Source organism: Alternaria rosae (assembly GCF_020736505.1).
Source record: "Alternaria rosae strain MPI-PUGE-AT-0040 chromosome Unknown BKA58scaffold_6, whole genome shotgun sequence".
Lineage (NCBI taxonomy): Eukaryota > Fungi > Ascomycota > Dothideomycetes > Pleosporales > Pleosporaceae > Alternaria > Alternaria rosae.
This window is the reverse complement of record NW_025763575.1, coordinates 2,455,563-2,477,086: the sequence shown is the minus strand read 5'-3', so window position 1 is coordinate 2,477,086 and position 21,524 is coordinate 2,455,563. Positions and strand designations below refer to the sequence as shown.

Below are 21,524 nucleotides of genomic sequence, written 5' to 3'. Positions count from 1 at the left end.
TTCAATTCCGAGAACAGTCAAGCTTCAAGTTTACCATAGCAGAAAACCTTAGAGGCGGTATTGATAAGATACTGTAACGGCGCATTATTCCAGCGGTGCGCCGAGATACCCATGATGTCAAGTTGCACCTTGCCGGTCGAAGAGAAGAAAAGAACACACTAAAGCCAATATAAAACAAACGGTATCAGAGGGGAACACTACTCCAAGTCGTGGCAACAGTCTACTGTGATCCGGCAGAAGCCAGGGTAGTATGCACCATACCCTAGCTTATTGATAAGGTTCTTCCGATGCCAGCCTTGTACCTCGCATCATGCAGCCCTGCAGGTAGTCGGATTGGTGGGTTGGCCAAGTGCACGACAAGCAATTTTCCCTTCCTGCCGGACTCAGTATATGAACTCGGTAGCGTCAAAAGCACATGCAGACTCTCCATCAATCAGCCAGCGGTTCGCCAATGGTCATTCAGCAAGGATATGGGAATGCACTACGGAAGTGCGAACAGGTGCAATCTCCTTGACGGCTCCAATGTCATTGATTTCACGACACCATCATTCGCTAATATAGCCAGATATTGCGTTAGCTGACACTGCTAGCTAGATAGATGGATCGATGTTGACTGTTGATCGTTCAGCAAATGGTGTCTCGTTACATGGCACTGTAAGCCGAATGATGCATCCGCCGCGGGAACTAGAGATTGATGAACCACGGAGCGCAACTGTGCCGGAAACGGAGGGGTGTATAAGATGACTTGCCCGCTGTAAGTTCGTGTTGAATTGCTCAAGACACGAAAGATAGATCGCGACGAACAACCTTCAAGATGGCGACCAACCACAGCGATGTTGAGCTCATCCCTGGTACTGAGATCATTGACGAGAGCTCCGCGCAAAAGACGCTCATACCAACGCCCTCGTCTGATCCTCGCGACCCTTTGAACTGGACTAGGAAATGGAAGCGTATGTTGACCCCTCATCAACACCTGAGTCTTCGCTGACGGCTATCACAGTCATGGCAATGGCCTCGCAAGTGTTATTCACTTGGATCTCCGTTACCGGTGCACTATCCATCGCGCCGATGTTCCCTCTTTTGGGTGCCCAATTCCATCTCAATAATAATCAGCTGGCTATGCTGACTGGCATCACCGTTATCACACTCGGTTTCGCCAACTTCATCATCGTGCCGCTCTCCAACATCTTCGGGAGACGCGCTATCAGCTTGACCTTTTCTGTTTTCATTCTTCTGACATACATATGGCAAGCAATGGCGACCAGTTACAGCAGTCTGCTGGCCGCACGTGCCGTCAACGGTCTGGCTTGTGCGACGAGCGAGAGTATTCCTGTGCAGATGATCGCCGATGTCTTTCATCAGCACGAGAGGGGTCTGTGGACGGGTGTCTACTTGTAAGCGATGTTTTTTCTCGCGGTCGAGCTCCTCATAACGTATTTCACAGCACCGGCTTCTTCATGGGAGCATTTTTGGGTCCGATCATGGCTGGTTCCATGGCAGCTCACTATGGTTGGCAGTCATTCTTCTGGCTAGAGACCGCATTGTCTGGTGTCTCGGTTATTCTGATCGCGCTCACCTTCCCTGAAACCAAGTATCATCGCGGCAACACAGCTGTCATCCAAACCGCCAGCAGCAACCCCAGCAACGAGGACCAGACCAAGCTCGAAAAGCAAGCCACGGAGGCTGGAGTCCAAGACTCTGAGCGGAGCTCACTCGAGCAACCCATCACTGTGCAGGGACGCCCATCCCGTGCGCAATTCATGCCGTTCATGAAACCAGATGCGAGGTGGAAGATGTTTGTCGTGCGCGACACTTGGACGCCCATTAAGGTCTTCTTCAACCCGATCATCCTGTGGGCAGGACTGATGCTTGCTGGCCCAGCCGACATCGTCCTCTTCTTCAATCTTACCGAGTCGCCTGTCCTCGCTGCACCTCCCTATCTCTTCAGGCCAGACCAGGTCGGATACACAAACTTCGCGTTCGCCGTTGGCGCCTTGTTCGGGCTGGCAACAGCTGGTCCATACTCTGACTGGGTATCTGCTCGTGCAGCACGTAAGAATGGCGGCGTGCGTGAAGCGGAGATGCGACTGCCGGCGCTGTTCATTTACGTAGTCATTATGATGCTCTCAATAATCCTCGGCGGTGTTGCATACCAGCAGCAGTGGGCGTGGGGTCATATCGTGGTTTGGGGCTACGGGCTGGCTGGCCTCAGCGTCACCACGGTGCCCACTATTGCCATCGCCTACGCGATCGACTGCTACAAGCCCATCTCCGGAGAGATTATGGTGGTCGCTACAGTCTGTAAGAACTTCATCGGGTTCTCGTACAGTTACTGGGTTTTCGACCTTGCGCACGTGAGCAAGAATGGTTGGATCACTCCTACCATGGTCATCTTCGCTTGCGCAACGGGGCCTGCGCTATTCGTCTTTCCGTTGTACTTCGGGTTGGGCAAGAAGATTAGGCGATGGACAAAGGACAGTGATGTTCACCGCATGGAAGAAGTGATCTAGATGGTTAGTGGCAGTACGTTGGTGCATGGACGCGTGGGGAGAAGCTCCGTTTACAAAGGCTTTTGGAAGACATGGTCGTATGCCATGGCTCCCGCAATAGGCCACAATACACCCATTTCTTTTGTGAATCCTGTCTTCCTTTCCCTTTGTAGTCTGTTGTGATGATGGGATTGGGTGCTGCGCAAGAGGACGCCTTCTAGAGGGTACCGCCAGAAGTGGGTCTCGTCTTCGCGCTAACCGTTGACGTCATCCTAAGTTTTCCGCAAGCGGGCGTCGCCAATGGGGTATGATTCATCTACTACGTCGCATTCATACGCAATCAATATCAACCGCCATCCAACATGTCCATTTCCACTCTCCAAGACAAAGTTGCGATAGTGACCGGCTGCAGCTCCGGTATCGGCCTAGCTACAACTCGTCTCTTTCTCGAAAGAGGCGCCTCGGTCTTCGGCATAGACATTGGCGCACAGCCGCAAAAGCTCGCCGAAGACTATTCGACATTCACCTTCTACCAGACTGATCTTACCGAATCTCAAGCTGCTGAGCATGCAGTAGCAAAGTGCGTTGGCAAGCACAACCGCATTGATGTGTTGGTCAACTGCGCGGGCGTGAGCGATGGCTGGAGTAGTGCGGACACGATTCACGAGGAAGAGTGGGAGAGGGTGATGTCGATCAACCTGACAGTACCTATTCGTATGATGAAGGCAGTTTTGCCGGCAATGAAGGAGCAGAAGGGTGGTGCGATTGTCAACGTGGGTAGCAAAGCGGGCACTTCGGGGGCGAGTGCGGGAATCGCGTATACTGCTAGCAAACACGGCCTGGTAAGAAAAGACCCTTCTAAAGTGATAGATCGTCAATGCTGACGATTGATAGGTCGGTGCTACGAAGAATGTGGCTTGGCGCTTCCACAAGGAAGGCATCCGGTGCAACGGTGTGCTGCCCGGCGGCGTTGCAACCAATATCGCATCATCAGTGCAAATGGAGCACTTCGATTCCGCTGGCTTCAACGCATTCTTGTAAGTTCTTCTGGGCTTCACCTGTACGTTGTGGTCATTGCTTACTCAGACAGTCCTATTGTGCAAATGCACGTTTCGAAAGACAGTGAGGGTGCACCGGTTCCCTACATCGGAGTAGACAATGTTGCGCGTGGCATTGCTTTCCTCGCTTCGGAGGAGTCAACAATGATTAATGGCGCAATGATACCGATCGATAATGCCTGGTCTACTATATAGCATAGCATCGCTTCGGTAAAGCAATAGCAATTCGATGACGACTCCTGTATACATGGCTACGGCCATCTATTGTGATAAAGACGGCTTCAGATTCGTTTCTTACAGTGATGGACGTGGATGAGTCTGTTGCTCAGGTTGCCTTCGGTACATCGCTGACCCAAGGGTAAGCCTCGGGCATAGCCTTCCACGTCTTCAAATCGTCATAATTCCGCGTTGTGCTCTTATTCTGTAGCACCTTTTGCACAAAAGGCAAAACATCCGCGTATCCACTCATATCGCAGTGACCACCCGACGGTATACTTATACCCAGCTTTTCGCCCACGCCTAACCAATTGTATACGACCTTGGCCGCAGGAAAGGTCACTTCGGCGGTGCCTTTAGAGTCTGTGAATTGATCATTCACGTTCTGAGATAGGATGACTGCGCGTGGGGCGATGGCTGCGACTATCGTATGGGCGTCGAAGGGCAATTGGGTGGAGTGGCCGACGAATTGGGAGATGCCGGAGGATGTCCACCATCCTGCTCCAGATTTCTGTGAAGCCATCAGTACGTGAGCCCTCAAAGCGCCTTTTATGTCTTTGATGAGAGTGTTTGCGTACAGCGTTCTCCAGGTTCTCCCCTTGCCCACTCAGGCTGTATCGGTAAGGCCCTGCACCCTGCACGCCAGAACACATTGGCATAGTGACGGTGATGCGCTTGTCAAATAACCCAGCAGCCAAGGCAGCTTTTCCGAGACGAGAGCAACCGGTGACACCAGCTTTAGTGGCGTCGATCTCTGGAACCTTGAGTTCAATGCCGTCAAGAACGCGGTGGAAGCCCCATGCCCATGCAGTGAGTACCCCTGTGTCAAATGTAAGCATGAACTGGAATAGATGAAAAGCAGTATTTACCAATGTCTCTACCACTATACAACGTCCAGAACAAGCCAGTCTTACTGCTGCTGTCTGCAGCGACCTTGGTATAATCGAACGTGACTACCGCGATCCCCGCGTTTACATAACTCTTAGTGTCCATGCCGCCGATCGAGATGACCACTGGGAACGGCCCGCCTCCACTCGGCAAGTTCAACGAAGCTGCGATGCTGGCGGTCTTCTTTCCTGTAGTAATAGTGACAGTCAAGGTGTTGCTGCTCCGCGCTGCTGAGACAGTTTCTTGCGAGTGATCAGGGTAATACCCGTATTGGTATTCCTGGAGAAGCTTGAAGATCTCGGGTTGACGGCATTGGATCCATTCATCTCTGCTTTGAACACGTGTCTTGCCGTCGAGATACAGAAACGGATCTGGCATCGTCTTTACGGAGGGGAATGCCGCCGTTTTAGGCATGGGGCTCGGTGTTACTGGACATGTCACATTGGTCTGGCGAAGAAAGATGTCCGCAAGACGCTCGCTGTTGTCTCCTAGCGGCGTGCTGCCGCTCATGGCCGCTAGGGTCACAGCGGTGATAAGAGGGGTGCGCATCTTACTGAACGCCGTCAAAATGATGAAACTAGACAAAACTAGATATATATAGGCAAGGAGGTTGAGTTTTGAGAGAAAGTTAAAGTAGGAGAGGAAGTCAAATTGGTAGGTATACTCCCGGACCAAGGGCTACATGCCCCAATGCAACGGGACACATCTTGAGCGCATATTGCGATGATCCTTGGCGACGGTCAATCCTCGTGGCTGTATCACACGCCAGATAATCTCAAATTCACTCGGTTTGATGCTGTCGAGTTGTTTGTGGGGCCCTTGTATAGCAATATCGACGGATAAAGAGTAGATCCATCCTCGCAGCAGTGAACGAGGTCATGCACATGAGATTACCCGATATTTTGTGCTTTCGGAGGTTTTCATCCCGACACGATGGAGATGAACGTGCTAGCGGAGGTAGTTGCAACTGTCGTAGTTCTGTGCCCAGGTGCCAACCTTACCCTCGCACGTGACAGCGCGACAACGCGTCGACGCGCGCGCTTTTTGAGAAGCTAACACAGACTGAGCTGCAGAGGAGTACTACCATTCAGTAGGGTTTCATGTATTCAACCCCTTTGATGAGCATCAAGATTGGTTTGGAGTAAGTGAGTTGAGGTTGCATCGGCGATCATGATAAGCCGCGAGGTCCAAGCTCCCCTCAGTGCGGGGAGCGACATGCCGCACATCTAGGCATCCTCATGTCAAACTCTATCATGTAGTTCTCCCAGCTCAACACCGAAATGGTGCCGCTGTCTTCCTTTCTGCTAGTCGCTTTGGCCAGCGCCAGATGCTTCGAACCTACCATCGCGCATCCGCCGCCTTGGTACAATGTTGGCGATCCTCTGCTCCAAGACGCGTTCGAGTCCATCAACAGGGCGCTCACGGCGGCTGTCGCAGCGCCGGAGTTCGACCGATCCTCCTTCTCTGTAGAGATAACCTCGTCGAAAGACACGCTATGGTCGCAACACCATACGGCGCGCGAACGTAATGCCTCACGCCCAGATATCCCTGAAGTCAACGGCGACGCGCTGTACCGCATCGCTAGCATCACCAAGACCTTCACCGTACTCGGGGTACTGTACCAGCATGCAGCAGGCAACTTGAGCTTGGATGCTACCGTGGATACATACCTCAGGGAGTTAGGAGACAAGTCGAACGGCGGCATTCCATGGAAAGACATTACATTGCGCAGTCTGGCTAGCCAGCTGAGCGGCATTCCCCGTGAATGTAAGCTGCCTTCTGGGAAGAAGCAGAATCTGTTCGAAGTGTGCCAGACAGAAGAAGGTACGCGTGCTGATTTCTTCAATTAGGGGCTCAAGGTGATCTGATCAACAACTACTACGATGAGTTGGATCCAAGCTCCCTGGGTCTACCTCCTGATGTGTCACGGGAAGGGTTGCCAAACTGTGACGAGTACTCACCAAATTATGAGACACCCTGCACAGCCAAAGGTTCGCTTCTCACTAATTGGACGTGAGAGAAGAGTGCTAATCTGATTGTGCTTAGATATGTTTCGACAACTCAAGAAGTTCGCACCGTTATTCGCGCCAAACCAAGAATCGTCATATTCCAATGTCGCTTTCGAACTCCTTGGTCTCGTCCTCTCGCGGGTGACAAACCAGACCTACGAGACCTACATCGATGAAGCCATCTTCACGCCCTTAAACATGTCTACCAGCACTCTCTCCAAGCCTGCCGATTCTGCTGGTGTCATTCCGGCGGGTCCACAATTCTGGGACGTGGACGAGGGTATTCAAAATCCTACCGGTGGCATCTACAGTTCGTCGAGCGACCTGTCCAAATACCTCCGCTACGTCCTAACCCACTACAACGCCATCACCCACGCGATAAACTGGCTGCATCCCGTCTCTTCGTCCCGCGGATTGAACTCCTTTTATGGCATGCCGTGGGAGATCTACCAAACAGACCGCATACTTGAGCAGTCGAAACGCACAGTACGCTTTGTCACTAAGAGTGGAGGGTTGCCAGGCTATACCTCCATCATCATAACAGTGCCAGAGTACGAGTTAGGTATTACCATTCTGGTCGCGGGCCCCAACGCGATCTTGTTAAAGATCATGGACATTGTTCCCGTTAAAATAGTGCAAACAGCCGAAAGGCTTGCCATACAGCAAATGCGCAACCGCTATGCGGGCACCTATAGCGCCTCAGAACCGGGATTGAACTCTACAGTGATACTGGAAGCTGACTACCGCGGTCTCGTTGTCACAACCTTTGTTTCTAACGGGACGGTTGTCTTCGAAGCACCGATCACGAAAGGCATGACGACTCCGCCCCGCTATGCGCAGCTTAGCCCAACGCTTCTCTATCGCAACGAGAAAGAACAGCAAGGAGAAGAGTGGCGTGCAATGATCTTCGAGGAGCGCGCGGAAGGGCTGGGCTCTATTTGGGACGACTTCTGTATGGAGAACTGGGACACGTCTAGTTATGCCGGCATACCTTTGAACACAGCGGTGTTCTGGGATGAGCAGAAAAATGATCATTTTGAAACGCTAGAGCTACCGGCTTTCCGCGTGAATCTCACAAGAGTGGACCAGAAGAGGGGATCGAATAGGAAGTATGGTCAACAAGAAACGATGGAGCTCTAAGGCCCCACATTGCAGACCGGCAGGACGGCTTGTGGTCATCTTCTCCACTGCGTGAATCATGGCCGAATGACGAATTTATAAGTCGCTGCAGCTAGTACAGATCACTTGAGCATATACCACATTCCCCTAGAACCGCTGCGGAACGAAGGATTCGCGAAGACTCGCCAATCTTCCTATGCACGGGGCTTGCATCTGCCGTACCCAAAGAACATTCGGTTTAATCACAGCGACCATGGGTGACTGACTAGCCTAGTGTTTCCGAGCTTTATTAAAGACCGTGCTAGACTAGATCTACATGCGAAGCTAAACTCTAAAACTCACATGCAGGGCCGAACCACGTTTTCACCAAGAGGATTGCCTTTCTTGTTAGCAGAGGATTACCGTTCTTCACCGGGTTCATGTACCTCCGATGATCGTCGCTGCTGGTGTTGGAACTGTCCGAGGGCTTTTGCACTAGCGAAGCCTTATAACTATATACACTAGACAAGCCTTTGTGGCAATTGGTAGAACGCCAGAATGATTGCCACGTCAAACGCCGATCAGGTTCGCATCATGTTCACCTCCTCGTGATGCCTAACAGGGCCGACATTCAGTACTGTGAGAACATGGGTGCTCATACAGCTACCAACCCCGATAATCTCGCTTGAGCGCGTCATACATATCTTGGCACAATCTTCCTCACTCACAAACGTCATACCTCACACAGAAAGTATGTGAGTCCTCGACACGTTCAACGTGTGAAGCCAGCAAAGGTAAATGCCAGACATCGGAGGGTTTGTCGCTCGTTGGGCACAAGATCCACGTGGAATTCGCCGTAGCAGCGGCACAGCAACGAACTAAAGTCAGGGCACCGTCTAGCTCACAGACTGCCGATTGCGGCCGAGCACGTTTTGTGTGACGCGCCTTGTGGAAGACACTCCGCGACGAGGATGGCAGCTGCACTACGTGGTGCTTGTAACATACTAACGGTGCTTTGATGTCGGGAAGCTAGGATTTTGACGTCTATTCCCGCCTCTGGGAAACTTGTATGTGCCGTGTATAAGCCCCTGTTCTTATCCTGGTTCATATGGCTTTCTGTTTTACCCTGTTTGATCCGCAATCCGTCGCTTAACATAATTCTCCTTCCTCTTTTGTTTTCTCGCGCAGCGCATCTCGTACGGCGTTGTCTCGATACGTACAGTCAGAAACAATCTGGGGTACAACCTCGCTTCATGCGGGTTCCGATATGAAGTTCTTCTCCGCACTGCTGTTCCTTGTCTTTGCGCCCTTGTCATTTGCGCAAAGTCAGAGCGGAAGCGATGTACTCGCGTCTGCAGTCAAGAATCTGCCTCCATGCGCGGTATGCAAACCATGTCAATATACGAGACTCCATACTGATTTCGCTCATACAGTTAGATTGCACGCTCACAATAATCTCGAAATCAACATGTCAGCTCACAGACATCGATTGCATCAAAGGCAACGAGAAACTTCTCGATGACTTGACCAAGTGTGTCAGGGCTAGCTGTAAGCCAAAAGAAGCACTGAGTAGGTTCCTTTCCAGTCTCTCTCATCGTATCGTTTACTAATCATATCTACAGCCGCGAAGAAGTTTCTCTCGGAGTTGATGGATGCGCCCATTCGCAATAAGACGGATCAAGGAACGGTGACTACAATAGTCTTTGGAGTACTGTCCTTGGGAGCCTACACTCTACGCGTTGTCGCGCGACTTCCTTGGTTCGGCGGAAATTGGGGCATCGATGATTGGGTTATGACTGCGGCCATCATACTCATCATCCCGCTCACGATATGCGCGTACCTTCTAAACCTTTTGGGGTTAGGTACGGATATGTGGCTGGTGTCTTTCGAGAACATCACCAAGATTCTCGAGGTATGTGATGAGTTCTGCAAGTTCCAAGGTCCCGCACTGATGAGTCTACGATGATAGATCTTCTACTACACCGAGCTTCTCTACCTCGCGTCAATCGCATTGACCAAGATAGCAGTCCTGCTCTTCTACCTCCGCATCTTCCCTCACCAGGGCCTCCGACGCGTCATTCACATCACCATCGTGATTTGTATCCTGTACATCATCGCATTTGTCACAGCAACCGCGTTACAATGCATTCCGATACGCATTGCATGGGAACACTGGGACGGCGAGCATCACGGAAAATGCATCAACCTTAACGCCGATGCTTGGGCGTCTGCCGCGGTCAACATCCTTCTTGATCTAGTCGTCATCGTCATACCTATGAGAGAGCTCAGCAAGCTTGCCATGACCCGTCGGCGCAAGTTTGGCATCATGTGCATGTTCCTCGGTGGAGGCTTGTAAGTCGAACTCCCGCGCCTCATTCTTGTTTCTGCTAACACACCCCCAGTGTCACTATCGTCAGCATCCTCCGCCTAAAATATATGATCCAGTTTGCCCAAACCACCAACGTAACTTGGGACTATCTACCCATCGGATATTGGTCCGCTATCGAAGCACACGTCGGTGCCATCGTCGCCTGTGCACCCGCTATCCGCCAGCTGCAGCGCTCCATCCGCGAACGGATCTGGCCCAAACAGAAGACACCAAGTCAATACTACTACGCAGAAAACTCTGGCAACAGCAGCAAGAAGAACAATGGCAGCAAAGACCTCAAGTCCCGCATATGGCTACCGAAGACCGATCGCTCTCAACTGAGCACACTTGGTCGGAGTAAGATGGATAAAGACGACTTCGTCCGCCTAGACGAGTACGAAATGGGCGTTGGCATGGGCGGAAAGGACGGCGTCCTCACAGATAGGATTTCGCCGCAAAACTCCTCAGAAGGGTCGCTGGATCGGTCGTTCAAGTCGAATGAGGATGTGCAACCGTTGGCCGATACAGCGGCGCCGGCGCCGGTAGTTGGCTCGCCATTGGGAGGTATTATGGTGCAGTCAGAGTACAGCGTTGATAGGGGGAGCTCGCATCCGAGTTTGCAGGCTTTACCACCGATCCAACATAAGAAGGAGAAGTCGTTGGATACAAGGAGGTGGCTTTGAAGCGCGATGGTATAGCGATGCGACTTTCTACGATCTATGAAATCTGGCAGATACCCAATATTACATCTTAATGCATCGAATCATGATCATCACACATGAACGCGCGGCAGCCTTTTCGCAATGTTGTCGCGCTTTGCGGACTCTACAAAAGACGTCCTCTTCACACCTACACAATCTCAACACGAAACCACACCACGGCTCACCAACTCGCAAACCCACACCATGCCCAAGCAACCAGCCCCACTGCATCGAAAAGTTACAAATACCATAGGTAAGGAGAAAAGCCAAGCCTGCCAACCTCATGACGACAGCAGACGATTCAAGCATCAGCAGCCTGACGCGTGCCGGCACGCCTCGCCCACTTGCCGCACCAATAATACCAGCCAGGAAAATAAGGCAGCTACGGCAGTTCTTGAATCGTGACATCGCGCCAGCGTAGGAAGTTAGGGTGGGGTGGGTCCCTCGACCCACACCGGCTCGGTAGATCATGCCCCACTATGTGAGCCTAAGGGTCGGAGCAGAGAGGGCTTTGGTGTCTCGGTGGAGATTCGGGATAGTGGTGGGCTTTTAAGAGAGTGTGAGCTTGTGCTTTTTGTGTAAACACTGTAAGTTAAGAGTGGAGAGTAATAGCGCCTTCAATGTCTGTGGATTTGGAATCTGTTGCGTTCTACTCGAATCAGGGAGTGTTGTTCTTCGCAGTTCGTGCGATTATTCCGTCTCGTCCTTCCGGGCTTCGCGCTCAAGCTTCAATTCTTCTCGGGAGGGAATTTGGGAGTGTACATTGTTGGGTTGGTAAGTTGATGAAGGTGGTTTGCCAGGGCTGTTCGTCGAAATGGTCATCTCCACCGTCTGGTCCTTTTCGTCACTCTCTACACGCTTTTCATCGTCATCGTCCTTCTTCTTGGTATCCTTCTTTGCCTCCTTTTCATCCCAGATATAAAACGTGGATAGTACCGCAGCGCTGATTGGTATGGCTACCACGAAGAAAAGCCAGACGCTGCGGCTTGCCTCATCGAAAGGTACGTTTCCGGCAATACCGTTGAAGAAGTTCATGCCGAAGAATGAAGACACAAAGGTCGCGGGAAGAAATGCGATAGTGACCCAGGCTATGCCGCGCATGGTTCGACTGTCCCGTTTCGTCTCTTCGGCAATTCTGATGCTTTCTTCGAGAAACTTCTCTTCCCTTTCTGCTCGAGCATCTTCTCTTTGTTGAAGCTGCTCCTGTCGTTTCTGCTGATTTTCCGCAGCGATGTCGGTAATGTGCTGGCGTACCTCCGCAATGGTTTCTTGCAAACGATCTGGATGGTTTCTCTCCATCCCTCGAGTGAATCCCGGCAGGTCCCGCCGCATATGTTTGAGTTTTAGTGACCTCAGAATATTGTCTGCCCATTCTGCAGCATCGTTACTGAACGCAAACTGTGTCTTTAGGTTTGAAACCCTGATCTTATGGCTGATAGCATTGAGTTCGCGAAGTAAGTCGCTTAAAGTCCGCTCAGATGCTATGGAGTCTTCTGCATTTTGGATCGCTGTCATGAATCCCTCCGCCTCTTTTGCAACAACGCGCATGTACAGCATTATAAATCCTTCAAGCATGTAAGCGAAAGCGTTGAAGGATGCTGCTTCAGTTGTATTTGGGTTGAGATCGTCTGTGTATCTGTACTTGTCCATGCGCTCTTTGCATCCTGCAATTTCATCCTCTGGCCACTTGCCTGCCTTGTCATAGGCTAGTACCGCCAGCCATCGTCTTTCAGTGCCCTCATTCTCGATTTTGTCGAGCGAGAGATTCAGAAAGGGCACAGAGTCGCTGGGTGTCCGGAATAATATTGAATACATGTCTGGCGAACAGAAAAGTCTTCCATTTGTTGAGGATTGCTTCTCCCCAGTAGACAATGATTGGGACTGGTCTGATCTAAGGAACCTCAGGGCCACTCTCAGTGCAAACACCAGATCGTCCCCAGGACTATCGAACGAGAATTCAAGGAAGTTGATACTGGTGATGCAATCAACAGTCTGCATCAGAGACGCCGGGATTTCCTTGCTGGTTTGCGCAGCAGAAACTGATTTACGACGATAGGGTTGTGGCGCACGTTGGAGGAAAGACATGATATCTGGGACCTCCTTGAAAGTCGCAATCCCAATCTCCTGTTGCCGGAGACCTTCTAATTTCGCGTCGTAGACAAACACACTTCCGCTCGCGAGTTCGACGAGTTCGACGAGGTTGGACCAGAATTCACGCCCGAAGCTTCGTTGTGGGTACAAAGCACTGATTTTGACAATGAATTTGTCAAACTCCGCGTTCGACAATGGTTCCGCCATAGTCGGTATGCAACGACGACTAGATTTGTGAGGGAGAAGATAGACAACCACGACGCAAGGCTGGGCTGCTTGGAGCCATATAAGCCTTCAGCTCAGCTGCCAAGCGCACAACACCCATACGTCTCTGAAAGACCTGCACGACAACAACCTTGTCCCGCAGGGTAACAAAACCACACAGTGCTCTTGAAAATCGCCCCAGGCGCCAAACAGTCGGCTGTGGGCTGTTTTGAGAACATCATGCAGGTAGGCAGCCACTACAAAACGACCGCGCGGCAGATAGGGGCCAGCCTTGTCGCCTAACAGCTTGAGCGACCACTACGTGGTTCCGCATCGTACCTAGGTGTGATCACATATATCTCAAGGCAGATAAGAACCTCAGCCTTGTGCGCTCGACCGCACGACTGAAGATCTGCGGAAACAAGAAATAGATAAGGCAATCGCTCCACAAGGCAGCCCTTGAAGAAACACAGTCGAACCACGGGATTGTCAAATAGGCCGCCCGATATGGGTGAGTTGACTGGTAGAGCTCGAAAGATCTTCCCACGCCTTTACAACTTCGCCTCAGCCTTGTGACCCCCTGCTGCAGCAAGCAGAAACCGAGCAAAGTACCTCTCCAGCTTCTGCCCCGCATCTCTGTCCAATTCAACGACTGTGCCCACCCACCCATCAGGTCTCAACACCACCACAGCGCCTTTCTCAGTCGCAACACCATAGCGCATATGCGCACTATGATCTCCATCATAAAACACACGGCCAAACGGTATACCACCCAACGTCTCATACGCTGACGGTCCACCCAGTCCTGCGATGACGGAAAGACATGATATCGGCGTATCCTCATTATTCAGCCAAGGCACTGCTGACATGGCTGCGGTGAACGCCGACAATGATAGCTTTGTGCGCGGTACGTCACCAGCAAACAGCACAATGTAGAACATCGCAGTATTCGGCGTCTCGCTCTGTAATCGCGTAGCTTCGAAAGTCGCGGGTTTCTGTAGCGTGACATCAGGTGCGCGTTGACCGGGCTGTACTGACGATATATCAGAGCTCTGGGTGAGGTTGAGGTAGGAGTCTGGCTCGTAGTAGATACCCAGTCCGCTACTGAACGTCGCTGCTTCGGCCATGACAACTCCTAGTACCTCATTCGGATCTGCGTTTGGATCGCCCGTCCATCCTTCAGGTAACTGCATGGTCATGAGGCGCGAGATGTCTTTGTCGTAGTTGATCAGTCGCTGTACATTGGGGAGACGCTCTGCTTCGTACGAGTGTAACAGATCAGGTTTGGCGAGACCTAGGAGGACGAGAGAGAGCTTCCAACCGAGGTTGACGGCATCATGCATGCCGGTATTCATACCTTGGGCTGCACCCGAGCTATGTGTGTGGCATGCGTCGCCGGCGAGAAATATGCAGTCGTTAACGAAGAACGAGCGTGCGATCCGCTGCCCAACGACGTAGATGGTCCACCAATCTACTTGCTTGAACTTGAGGCTGAACGGCTTGACGGATGCGATGGCTTCCTTGACGGCGGCTTCTTCGTCAAACACCTTGTATGCTTTCTGACGTTCGGCTGTGAATGCGAAGCCTATACGCGTTGCGCCTCGGTCTAGCGCGGCCCATAGAACGTTTCCGTGTGTAGGTGACTCGATTGCGCAATACGTTCGCGGTTTGGGGAGGTCGGTTTCGATGACACCGTCGACGCGTACCCACTTGTCTTCGCTGGATGAGCCGTCGAAGGGGATGTTCATAGCTCGTCGTACGAAGGACCGTCCACCGTCTGCGCCAACGAGATATCGACATCTGACTACGCTCTTCACCTTCGTCTCGCCATGTTCGATTGTAGCCAGTACACGATATTCACCCATCTCAGCTCCTTCTATCATCTCAATACCCACCAGGGTGTATGGCGCATCAAGTTGTACCCCCTCCTTAGCCAACGCTTTCCTAAACACCTCTTCCTGGTACTTCTGACGTAGCACCAACGCGAAATCCCACTTGGTATCCTTCATATTCTCCATGAACGCCCAACCTCTTCCTTCGGCCTCATTGCCATGTTTATCGTAGTTTACAGTCTCGCGACATGCGAAACATTGTTGGGCAAGGGCATCGGCTAGAGAAAGCTGGTCTAACATCTCAGTACTAGAGGTAGAGGTACCAGGTCAGTATATGTCTTACATGCACTTCGTACAGGCAAAACTTACCTGCGAGGGAAGAGGGTGATGGCGCGTCCATAGTTGTCTTGAGAGGACTTGGGATGTTGTTCTATGATCTTGATGCGATGCGTAGAGCGAGGGAGGTTGCGCGCGAGTTGGTAGGCGGTTACGAGGCCTGGAGAAGTGTATTAGTACCTAGGTATGATAGTACATGTGATGGAGAATGGGATTGTGTACCTACTGGTCCTCCACCTACCACAAGCACATCTACATTCTCTACCGGTAGATCTGAGGTCGTCATATTTCCTAGAAAATGGAGATATTCAGCTTGAGCGCATGGTAAGCTTCCTCAAGCTCATGTACGCCCGTGTTGGCCAGCTATAAGCCTCGTGGGCCTGATAGCTGCATCGGGAACGGCAAGTAGGAGCTGCTGTATTGATAAGAAGATAGCATAACATTAGTCATGCATGCTCGATGTAACATGATGGAGATATGGGCAACATACGTGCGGTCGCAAAGGAAGGTGGAAGCAAGAATGGGGTGGGACGCGAGGTTCACAGGGGCCGATAAGATAAGGATCGAGCCGCGGCAAACATCAAGCTGCAAGCCCAGCCGTTCGCTCAAGACTACAACACCGAACACATTCTGGAGATGTCAAAGGAAATTCACACGTTGCAAGCGACATCTCATGTCACGATAGAACCAGGAACGTTTAACGTGTCGATGACAAATCTGCGAGTCCGATTCTACGGCGCACGCGCATCAGCTCAAATCACACCTACAGCGGCAACACCCACTCCCCCTCCCTCATCGGCTTCGCAAGACTACTCGTATCCCTTTTCGTAAACCGCCCATACCCCTTCTCTCCCAACAGTCCCCCGTTGTCCCTATCCCAAACCACCTTGCCCCTCAACAACGTCCACCGCGGCCACTGCTTCAACTTCCTCCCCTCAAAAGGCGTATAATCAACATCGTGATGCAACATACTATTCGTCAACTCAAATTCCTTCATCTTACCATCTGGATACCAGATATTGATATCAGCATCCGACTCGCCCTCAATCAACGCGCCTTTCTTCGGATATAACCCATATAGCTTCGCGGGGTTCGCAGATGTCACTTCGACGAATTTGGTAAGCTTGAGACGGTTTGCGCTAAGGGTAAGGGAAAGGCGTGTTTCGATGCCAGGGCAGCCGTTGGGGATGTATTTGAAGTGGCCTAGCGGGTATTCCGCGCTGATACTAGACTTTTTACCCATCTCAGGGTCGTCATAGCGGAAGGGACAGTGGTCTGAGGAGAGGATGGTGAAAGTGCCGTTTGCGAGGCCTTCCCAGATTACGTCGCAGTCTGCTTCGCTCTCGCGGGGTGGGGGCGAGCATACGCATTTTGCGCCTTCGAAGCCTGGTTGGTCGAGATCTAGCTTTGTAAGGAAGAGGTATTGGGGGCAGGTTTCGGCGTAGATGGGTAGACCGCGGTCTTGCGCTGCCTTGATGTGTGCGGCTGCTGCGGGTGTGGATACGTGGACGATGAGGATTGGGGTATCCATGAACTCTGATAAGCTGATTGCGCGGTAGGTGGCTTCGGTTTCTGCCATGGGTGGATGAGATGATCCGTGGTATTTCGGCGCGAACAGCTTCTTCTTCTCGAGTTGTGCGGTCATCCAGTCGATTACTTGTCCGTTCTCGGCGTGGATCATAGTCGTTATGCCTTGCTTCCTGGCTTCGAGCAAGACGTCTAGAATCTGCCCGTCGTGCAGTTGAAGGGCCTCGTAGGTCATGTAGATCTTGAGTGAAGATATGCCCTCCTCTCGCAGCGTCTTGAACTCTGAAAGTGCCTTATCTGAAGGGTTGCCGACAATGATATGGAAAGAGTAGTCGATGTAGCAGTTGTCCTTTGCTCTTTCGTGAGTAGCCGCCAGAGTGTCGAGAAGAGTATCCTCTGTCTTCTTCTGTGGCGCAAAAGTCACCATGGTAGTGGTGCCACCACACACTGCTGATCGACTACCAGTCTCGTAATTGTCTGCCGTTGAGCCATTTCCAAACAATGGAGGTTCCTGGAGATGAACATGAGCGTCCACGCCTCCTGGCATCACATAGCCGCCTTCAGCATCTATCGTTCTCGTCGCTTGTGCATCTTTCAGACCTCCTCTTGAAACTACCTTTGCGATCTTCTCGTTCTTGATAGCAATGTCCCACTCTTGAACTTCATTTTCGGACACAACCACTCCATTGATGATGATTAGATCGTACTCCATCGCAACTTTTCTCAACCTTGTTCCGAGCAGAACAACAGCAACATTAAACAGACTTCCCAGTCATAAACGCTCACGGGAGGATACATCTCAGCGGTTATCGTGGTAGTGGAAAGAAGGCTAGTCCAGGTTTGTGAGGTGCGTATCTCGACCCCTCTTTCGCGCTGCCCCACCTTCCTCCCATCGTCCTTCTTATCACCCACGACGCCTATATGCGGTATAAACGCGCTCGAGAGGGATACAGATATTCTGCACAGTCATGGATATTGGTCATAGATGGAGAAAACGCGTTTTTCGCAAGCCGACGCGTCGGATGTACTACCGCAGCTGTGACGCTTCCATCTACCATGCCTACCTAGGTAGCCCTCAGAATCAGTGTTCAACCTACCTTACATGTATATCACCATGCCTTCCAACCCTCTCAAGATCAATGGCGAGAGGCTAAACAGCACACTACAAGAAACATGCACTTCATACGGCGCTCTCCCCGCGCCATCGACAGGCATGTGCCGCCTAACCTTAACCCCCTCCGACAAAGCGGCTCGAGACTGGCTAGTCCGCGAATGCAAAAATCTGGGATGTGAGATCAAAATCGATCAAATGGGAAACATATTCGCCATACGCCCAGGTACCGCTACAGATAAAGCGCCAATTGGCATGGGCAGTCACATGGACACACAACCAGCAGGCGGGAGGTACGCGCACCAACACCCAAGCAAACATCACAATTATCAGAGCCTGATGGGAATATAGATACGATGGCATCCTCGGGGTTCAATCAGCCCTAGAAGTCCTCCGCACGCTCCATGAAAACGACATCCAAACTCATCATCCCATTGCCCTGATAAACTGGACAAACGAAGAAGGCGCGCGGTTTCCCGGCGCAATGATGGCATCTGGTGTTTGGAGCACGCATAGTAGCACGGATCTATCTGCATGCCATGCTCTCAACGATACCGACAAAATATCCATGGCAACTGCTTTACAAGAAACCGGATACCTTGGTCCAACGCCGTGCGACTACCGCGAAAACAACCTGTCCGCGCATTTCGAACTACACATCGAGCAAGGCCCCATCCTCGAGCGCGAACGGAAAGAAGTAGGCATCGTGACAAGTGTACAAGGAATGAAGTGGTTCGCCATCCGCGTCACGGGCCGAGAAGGGCATTCGGGAACGACTCCCATGGCAGGAAGAGCAGATGCTTTAGTCACGGCTGCGCGTCTCATCACTGCTGTACGCGATACGGCGATGGAGACCGGCCTGGGTGTAGCTACTGTGGGTGTTATCAACAGTGATACAAGTTCGCAGGCTACTATACCCGCTGGCGTGGGGTTCGTCGTAGATGTCAGATGCGATACTGATGACCTCGTCGATCAACTGTCTGAGAAGATGTTACGGGCATTCGATCAAGTCATCAAGGAAGAAGACAATGCGACCGCGTATGCTGTGGAGCGTACATGGGGACTGCCCGAATCGAAGTTTCACCCAGATTGTATTGACGCTGTGAAGACGGCGGCGGTGGGGTTAGTGGGCGAAGATCAGATCATGCAGATGAAGAGCAGAGCAGGGCATGACAGCGCGTGGACGAGCAGAGTGTGTCCGACGAGTATGATCTTCGTGCCCAGCAAAGGGGGGATAAGTCATAATCCGGAGGAGTATACGAGTCCCGAGCATTGCGCGTTGGGAGCACAGGTTTTGCTTGACGCGGTGCTGGGGTATGATGGGAAGTTTAGAGATGGGAAGTTTGGAGGCTAAGTTAGTGCAGTGAGCACTTGAAGGATTATTATGGTATCGTATCGCCTCATTCTAATACACAAATCAATGTCAACTATTTACAAGAAAGTTCCCATCTACAACCCCTTCCTCACCACACACCCCAACCTCTTCACATCCACTCCTCTTACCCCCTTCTCAACCAGAGTAAACAGCCGGCCCAGGGCTAACATACTTGAAACTAGAGTCGTAAATCGCCTTTGTGAAGATGGGATCACTAGTCTTGTAACCTCCCGGAAAGCTAACACCACTAGGCGTCGCACTGCCTCCACCCGTAACCTTAACCTGGAAGCAACTGACATACGGCTGCGGGTTGTTCGCACCAGCATGCAGCGCAATCGCCTCGGCGCGGACCAAGTAGTCACCGCTCGCAATGTTCTTGGGGACGGTAAAGGCGCGCTTTCCGCAGTTTGCGTTGAGGATCTCAGTGCCCCAGGACGCTGTTGTGCCTGTGTACCCGTCTTCGGCGACTTTGAAGAAAGATCCCGAGGTGGCGGTTTTGGCGTCGGCGACTTTGGCCATGTACACGAAGACGGGGCCGTAGTGGTTGCCACCGATGGCGGGTTGGGAGCAGGAGCGTGCGTTGGGTTGGGCGTGCATTTCTACAGTTAGGGAACTGCCGGCTGTGGGGGTTTGTTAGTACGTCACATACTATACGATATGTTTTACGGGGATAGGGCGAAGAAGGTGATGGACATGGGGGGACGTACCAGCGACTTCGCAGACTCCAGATGTAGAAGCTGGGCCGCGTCCGCAGAACATATCGGAGGAGGTCACACTAGCGATGGGGCTGTTGTCTTTGACAGTTCGGACGCAGGTACCAGCCTTATCCTCACTGCCGACCCAGAGTTCTTGCCAGGTGGAGTGGGCAGAGACGGTCGCCGCGGTGGCGAGGAGAACGGTGGCGTACTTCATGCTGGATGTCGATGGGATAAGATGCGAAAAGAGTGAAGGGTATGAAGGTCTGTATCGATTCTTCTTCGACCAAACTCCAGCGCTCCCAGTATTTATTCCCCTTCAATTCTCGGTGTCATGCACCATAGGACTGTTTACCAGAGCAATCTAAGAGCGACGACATGACTCCACCCGGGCCGCTGTACCTACTCCTCCCTCGTCATCTCCGCACCTAGTCGTGGCTTCCGACCACTATCTTCATCGTTTTTGCCTTGATCACTTAGATAGATTAATGTCACTGCCATCAAGCTTCCTTGGCACCTGTCGGGTAGCGCGTGCCCCGTCAGGCCGTCAGCACTCAATTTGCACGACACGCGCTCATTCGCCGGGAAGACAAAAAGCGGAGGCGGAGTGTAAATGGAGAGATTTTGAACTTGCATGTTTGCATGTCCACCCCAGGTTTGAGCGTTTTACCTGATTGGGCACGGCATTGGTGTTTTGGTACCGATGTCACATGGCGCAATGTGGGCGGATCTTGGATTTCGGTTTGCAACGGTGATGCTTGGCTATATGGAGGTCGTATATTATATGCGTCATGGTGGTCACTGGGACGGCTGCGTTTGGGCGGTGCGCGGCCTTCGTGTAAGCGTTAGCATCTAGCCTGTTTTAAGGTGTGGTATCTTTGGGCTCTGGTGTAGCATTGTCGATTCTTCGTGCCTGAGGTATCAGGTGCGTCTCCAAAGGTCGTTGTGATGATCCTCTCATGTTCCTGTTCGAGAATGCCGATCTTTCGGCAATTTGGGCCTGGAGCCGCTCAGAAGGCTAGTCCTCGTTCAATCCGAAACAATGGGGAAATGCTAGAACGTCCACCATTGGTTTGGGCCTGTCAATATCCACAGTCGTTTTCTTTTTGTTCGCCAGGAGTTTGTTCAAAGAAATGAGTAACGAAGGCCAATGGCGGAGAAAGAGGGTGGACGGGCATGGGTCTGAACGTTATCGACTCCTCCGTACAAGTTCTTCTCGATTGCGATCTGCGATAGATTGGGAATTGTTTAATCGTGGTCTGAGCGTAGGATAGCGTAGCGTGTGCGAGGCAGTCTCAGCCCGGATTCATTCAAGCCTCTTCCGTGGTGGCATGATCGACATTGCTTGAGATTCGCAACAGAGGAAGCGTTTGGCGTCGTATCCTGTCAAAATCGACGCCAATGGTATTCCCGCGACGTGCGACACACACTTTACCGGGTTCGCATTCACGCCTCTTCCGTGCGTAGTCGTAGATGCCAATCCGCTGGTTCTTCTCGAAGGAAAGAAGACATCTGATGTGCTATCG

At 51.8% G+C, this 21,524-nt stretch overlaps 11 protein-coding genes across 11 annotated transcripts; 5 read left to right on the top strand and 6 right to left on the bottom strand.

Annotated features, from left to right (window-relative positions):
- The first annotated feature begins 402 nt into the window (after positions 1 to 402).
- BKA58DRAFT_341309 (major facilitator superfamily domain-containing protein) lies at positions 403 to 2,796 on the top strand. The gene is made up of 3 exons (XM_046168346.1): positions 403 to 950; positions 1,001 to 1,394; positions 1,445 to 2,796. The coding sequence occupies exons 1-3, from the start codon at positions 815 to 817 to the stop codon at positions 2,508 to 2,510; spliced, it is 1,596 nt and encodes a 531-aa protein (XP_046024732.1). The 5' UTR covers positions 403 to 814; the 3' UTR covers positions 2,511 to 2,796.
- Positions 2,797 to 2,815: 19 nt separating this feature from the next.
- Positions 2,816 to 3,809, top strand: BKA58DRAFT_341306 (uncharacterized protein). The gene is made up of 3 exons (XM_046168345.1): positions 2,816 to 3,331; positions 3,384 to 3,526; positions 3,580 to 3,809. The coding sequence occupies exons 1-3, from the start codon at positions 2,852 to 2,854 to the stop codon at positions 3,740 to 3,742; spliced, it is 786 nt and encodes a 261-aa protein (XP_046024731.1). The 5' UTR covers positions 2,816 to 2,851; the 3' UTR covers positions 3,743 to 3,809.
- Positions 3,810 to 3,826: 17 nt separating this feature from the next.
- Positions 3,827 to 5,427, bottom strand: BKA58DRAFT_363417 (uncharacterized protein). The gene is made up of 3 exons (XM_046168829.1): positions 4,633 to 5,427; positions 4,342 to 4,583; positions 3,827 to 4,274 (listed from the first exon to the last, which is right to left on the bottom strand). Exons 1-3 carry the CDS (start codon positions 5,198 to 5,200, stop codon positions 3,873 to 3,875), a joined length of 1,212 nt encoding a protein of 403 aa, XP_046024730.1. The 5' UTR covers positions 5,201 to 5,427; the 3' UTR covers positions 3,827 to 3,872.
- A 504-nt stretch (positions 5,428 to 5,931) lies between these two features.
- On the top strand, positions 5,932 to 7,800 carry BKA58DRAFT_441256 (beta-lactamase family protein; the record flags this gene model as incomplete). Its single annotated transcript, XM_046173805.1, has 3 exons — positions 5,932 to 6,475; positions 6,502 to 6,642; positions 6,698 to 7,800. The coding sequence occupies 3 exons, from the start codon at positions 5,932 to 5,934 to the stop codon at positions 7,798 to 7,800; spliced, it is 1,788 nt and encodes a 595-aa protein (XP_046024729.1).
- Positions 7,801 to 9,520: 1,720 nt separating this feature from the next.
- On the top strand, positions 9,521 to 10,839 carry BKA58DRAFT_459822 (uncharacterized protein). The gene is made up of 3 exons (XM_046174733.1): positions 9,521 to 9,670; positions 9,728 to 10,110; positions 10,161 to 10,839. The coding sequence occupies exons 1-3, from the start codon at positions 9,551 to 9,553 to the stop codon at positions 10,807 to 10,809; spliced, it is 1,152 nt and encodes a 383-aa protein (XP_046024728.1). The 5' UTR covers positions 9,521 to 9,550; the 3' UTR covers positions 10,810 to 10,839.
- Positions 10,806 to 11,407, bottom strand: BKA58DRAFT_201538 (uncharacterized protein). Its single transcript, XM_046165838.1, has one exon. It carries the CDS (start codon positions 11,296 to 11,298, stop codon positions 10,870 to 10,872), a length of 429 nt encoding a protein of 142 aa, XP_046024727.1. The 5' UTR covers positions 11,299 to 11,407; the 3' UTR covers positions 10,806 to 10,869.
- A 323-nt stretch (positions 11,408 to 11,730) lies between these two features.
- Positions 11,731 to 12,378, bottom strand: BKA58DRAFT_300493 (uncharacterized protein; the record flags this gene model as incomplete). The annotated part of the gene is made up of 1 exon (XM_046166916.1): positions 11,731 to 12,378. A coding segment is annotated over one exon (648 nt), but the record flags the coding sequence as incomplete, so codon positions are not given.
- A 1,021-nt stretch (positions 12,379 to 13,399) lies between these two features.
- Positions 13,400 to 15,795, bottom strand: BKA58DRAFT_201546 (FAD binding domain-containing protein). The gene is made up of 3 exons (XM_046165839.1): positions 15,513 to 15,795; positions 15,324 to 15,450; positions 13,400 to 15,261 (listed from the first exon to the last, which is right to left on the bottom strand). The coding sequence occupies exons 1-3, from the start codon at positions 15,574 to 15,576 to the stop codon at positions 13,674 to 13,676; spliced, it is 1,779 nt and encodes a 592-aa protein (XP_046024725.1). The 5' UTR covers positions 15,577 to 15,795; the 3' UTR covers positions 13,400 to 13,673.
- A 227-nt stretch (positions 15,796 to 16,022) lies between these two features.
- Positions 16,023 to 17,724, bottom strand: BKA58DRAFT_201527 (uncharacterized protein). Its single transcript, XM_046165837.1, has one exon. It carries the CDS (start codon positions 17,527 to 17,529, stop codon positions 16,054 to 16,056), a length of 1,476 nt encoding a protein of 491 aa, XP_046024724.1. The 5' UTR covers positions 17,530 to 17,724; the 3' UTR covers positions 16,023 to 16,053.
- Positions 17,725 to 17,931: 207 nt separating this feature from the next.
- BKA58DRAFT_441252 (uncharacterized protein) lies at positions 17,932 to 19,282 on the top strand (the record flags this gene model as incomplete). Its single annotated transcript, XM_046173804.1, has 2 exons — positions 17,932 to 18,221; positions 18,280 to 19,282. The coding sequence occupies 2 exons, from the start codon at positions 17,932 to 17,934 to the stop codon at positions 19,280 to 19,282; spliced, it is 1,293 nt and encodes a 430-aa protein (XP_046024723.1).
- A 155-nt stretch (positions 19,283 to 19,437) lies between these two features.
- Positions 19,438 to 20,215, bottom strand: BKA58DRAFT_459810 (endoglucanase B; the record flags this gene model as incomplete). Its single annotated transcript, XM_046174732.1, has 2 exons — positions 19,438 to 19,923; positions 20,011 to 20,215. 2 exons carry the CDS (start codon positions 20,213 to 20,215, stop codon positions 19,439 to 19,441), a joined length of 690 nt encoding a protein of 229 aa, XP_046024722.1.
- Positions 20,216 to 21,524: the final 1,309 nt, after the last annotated feature.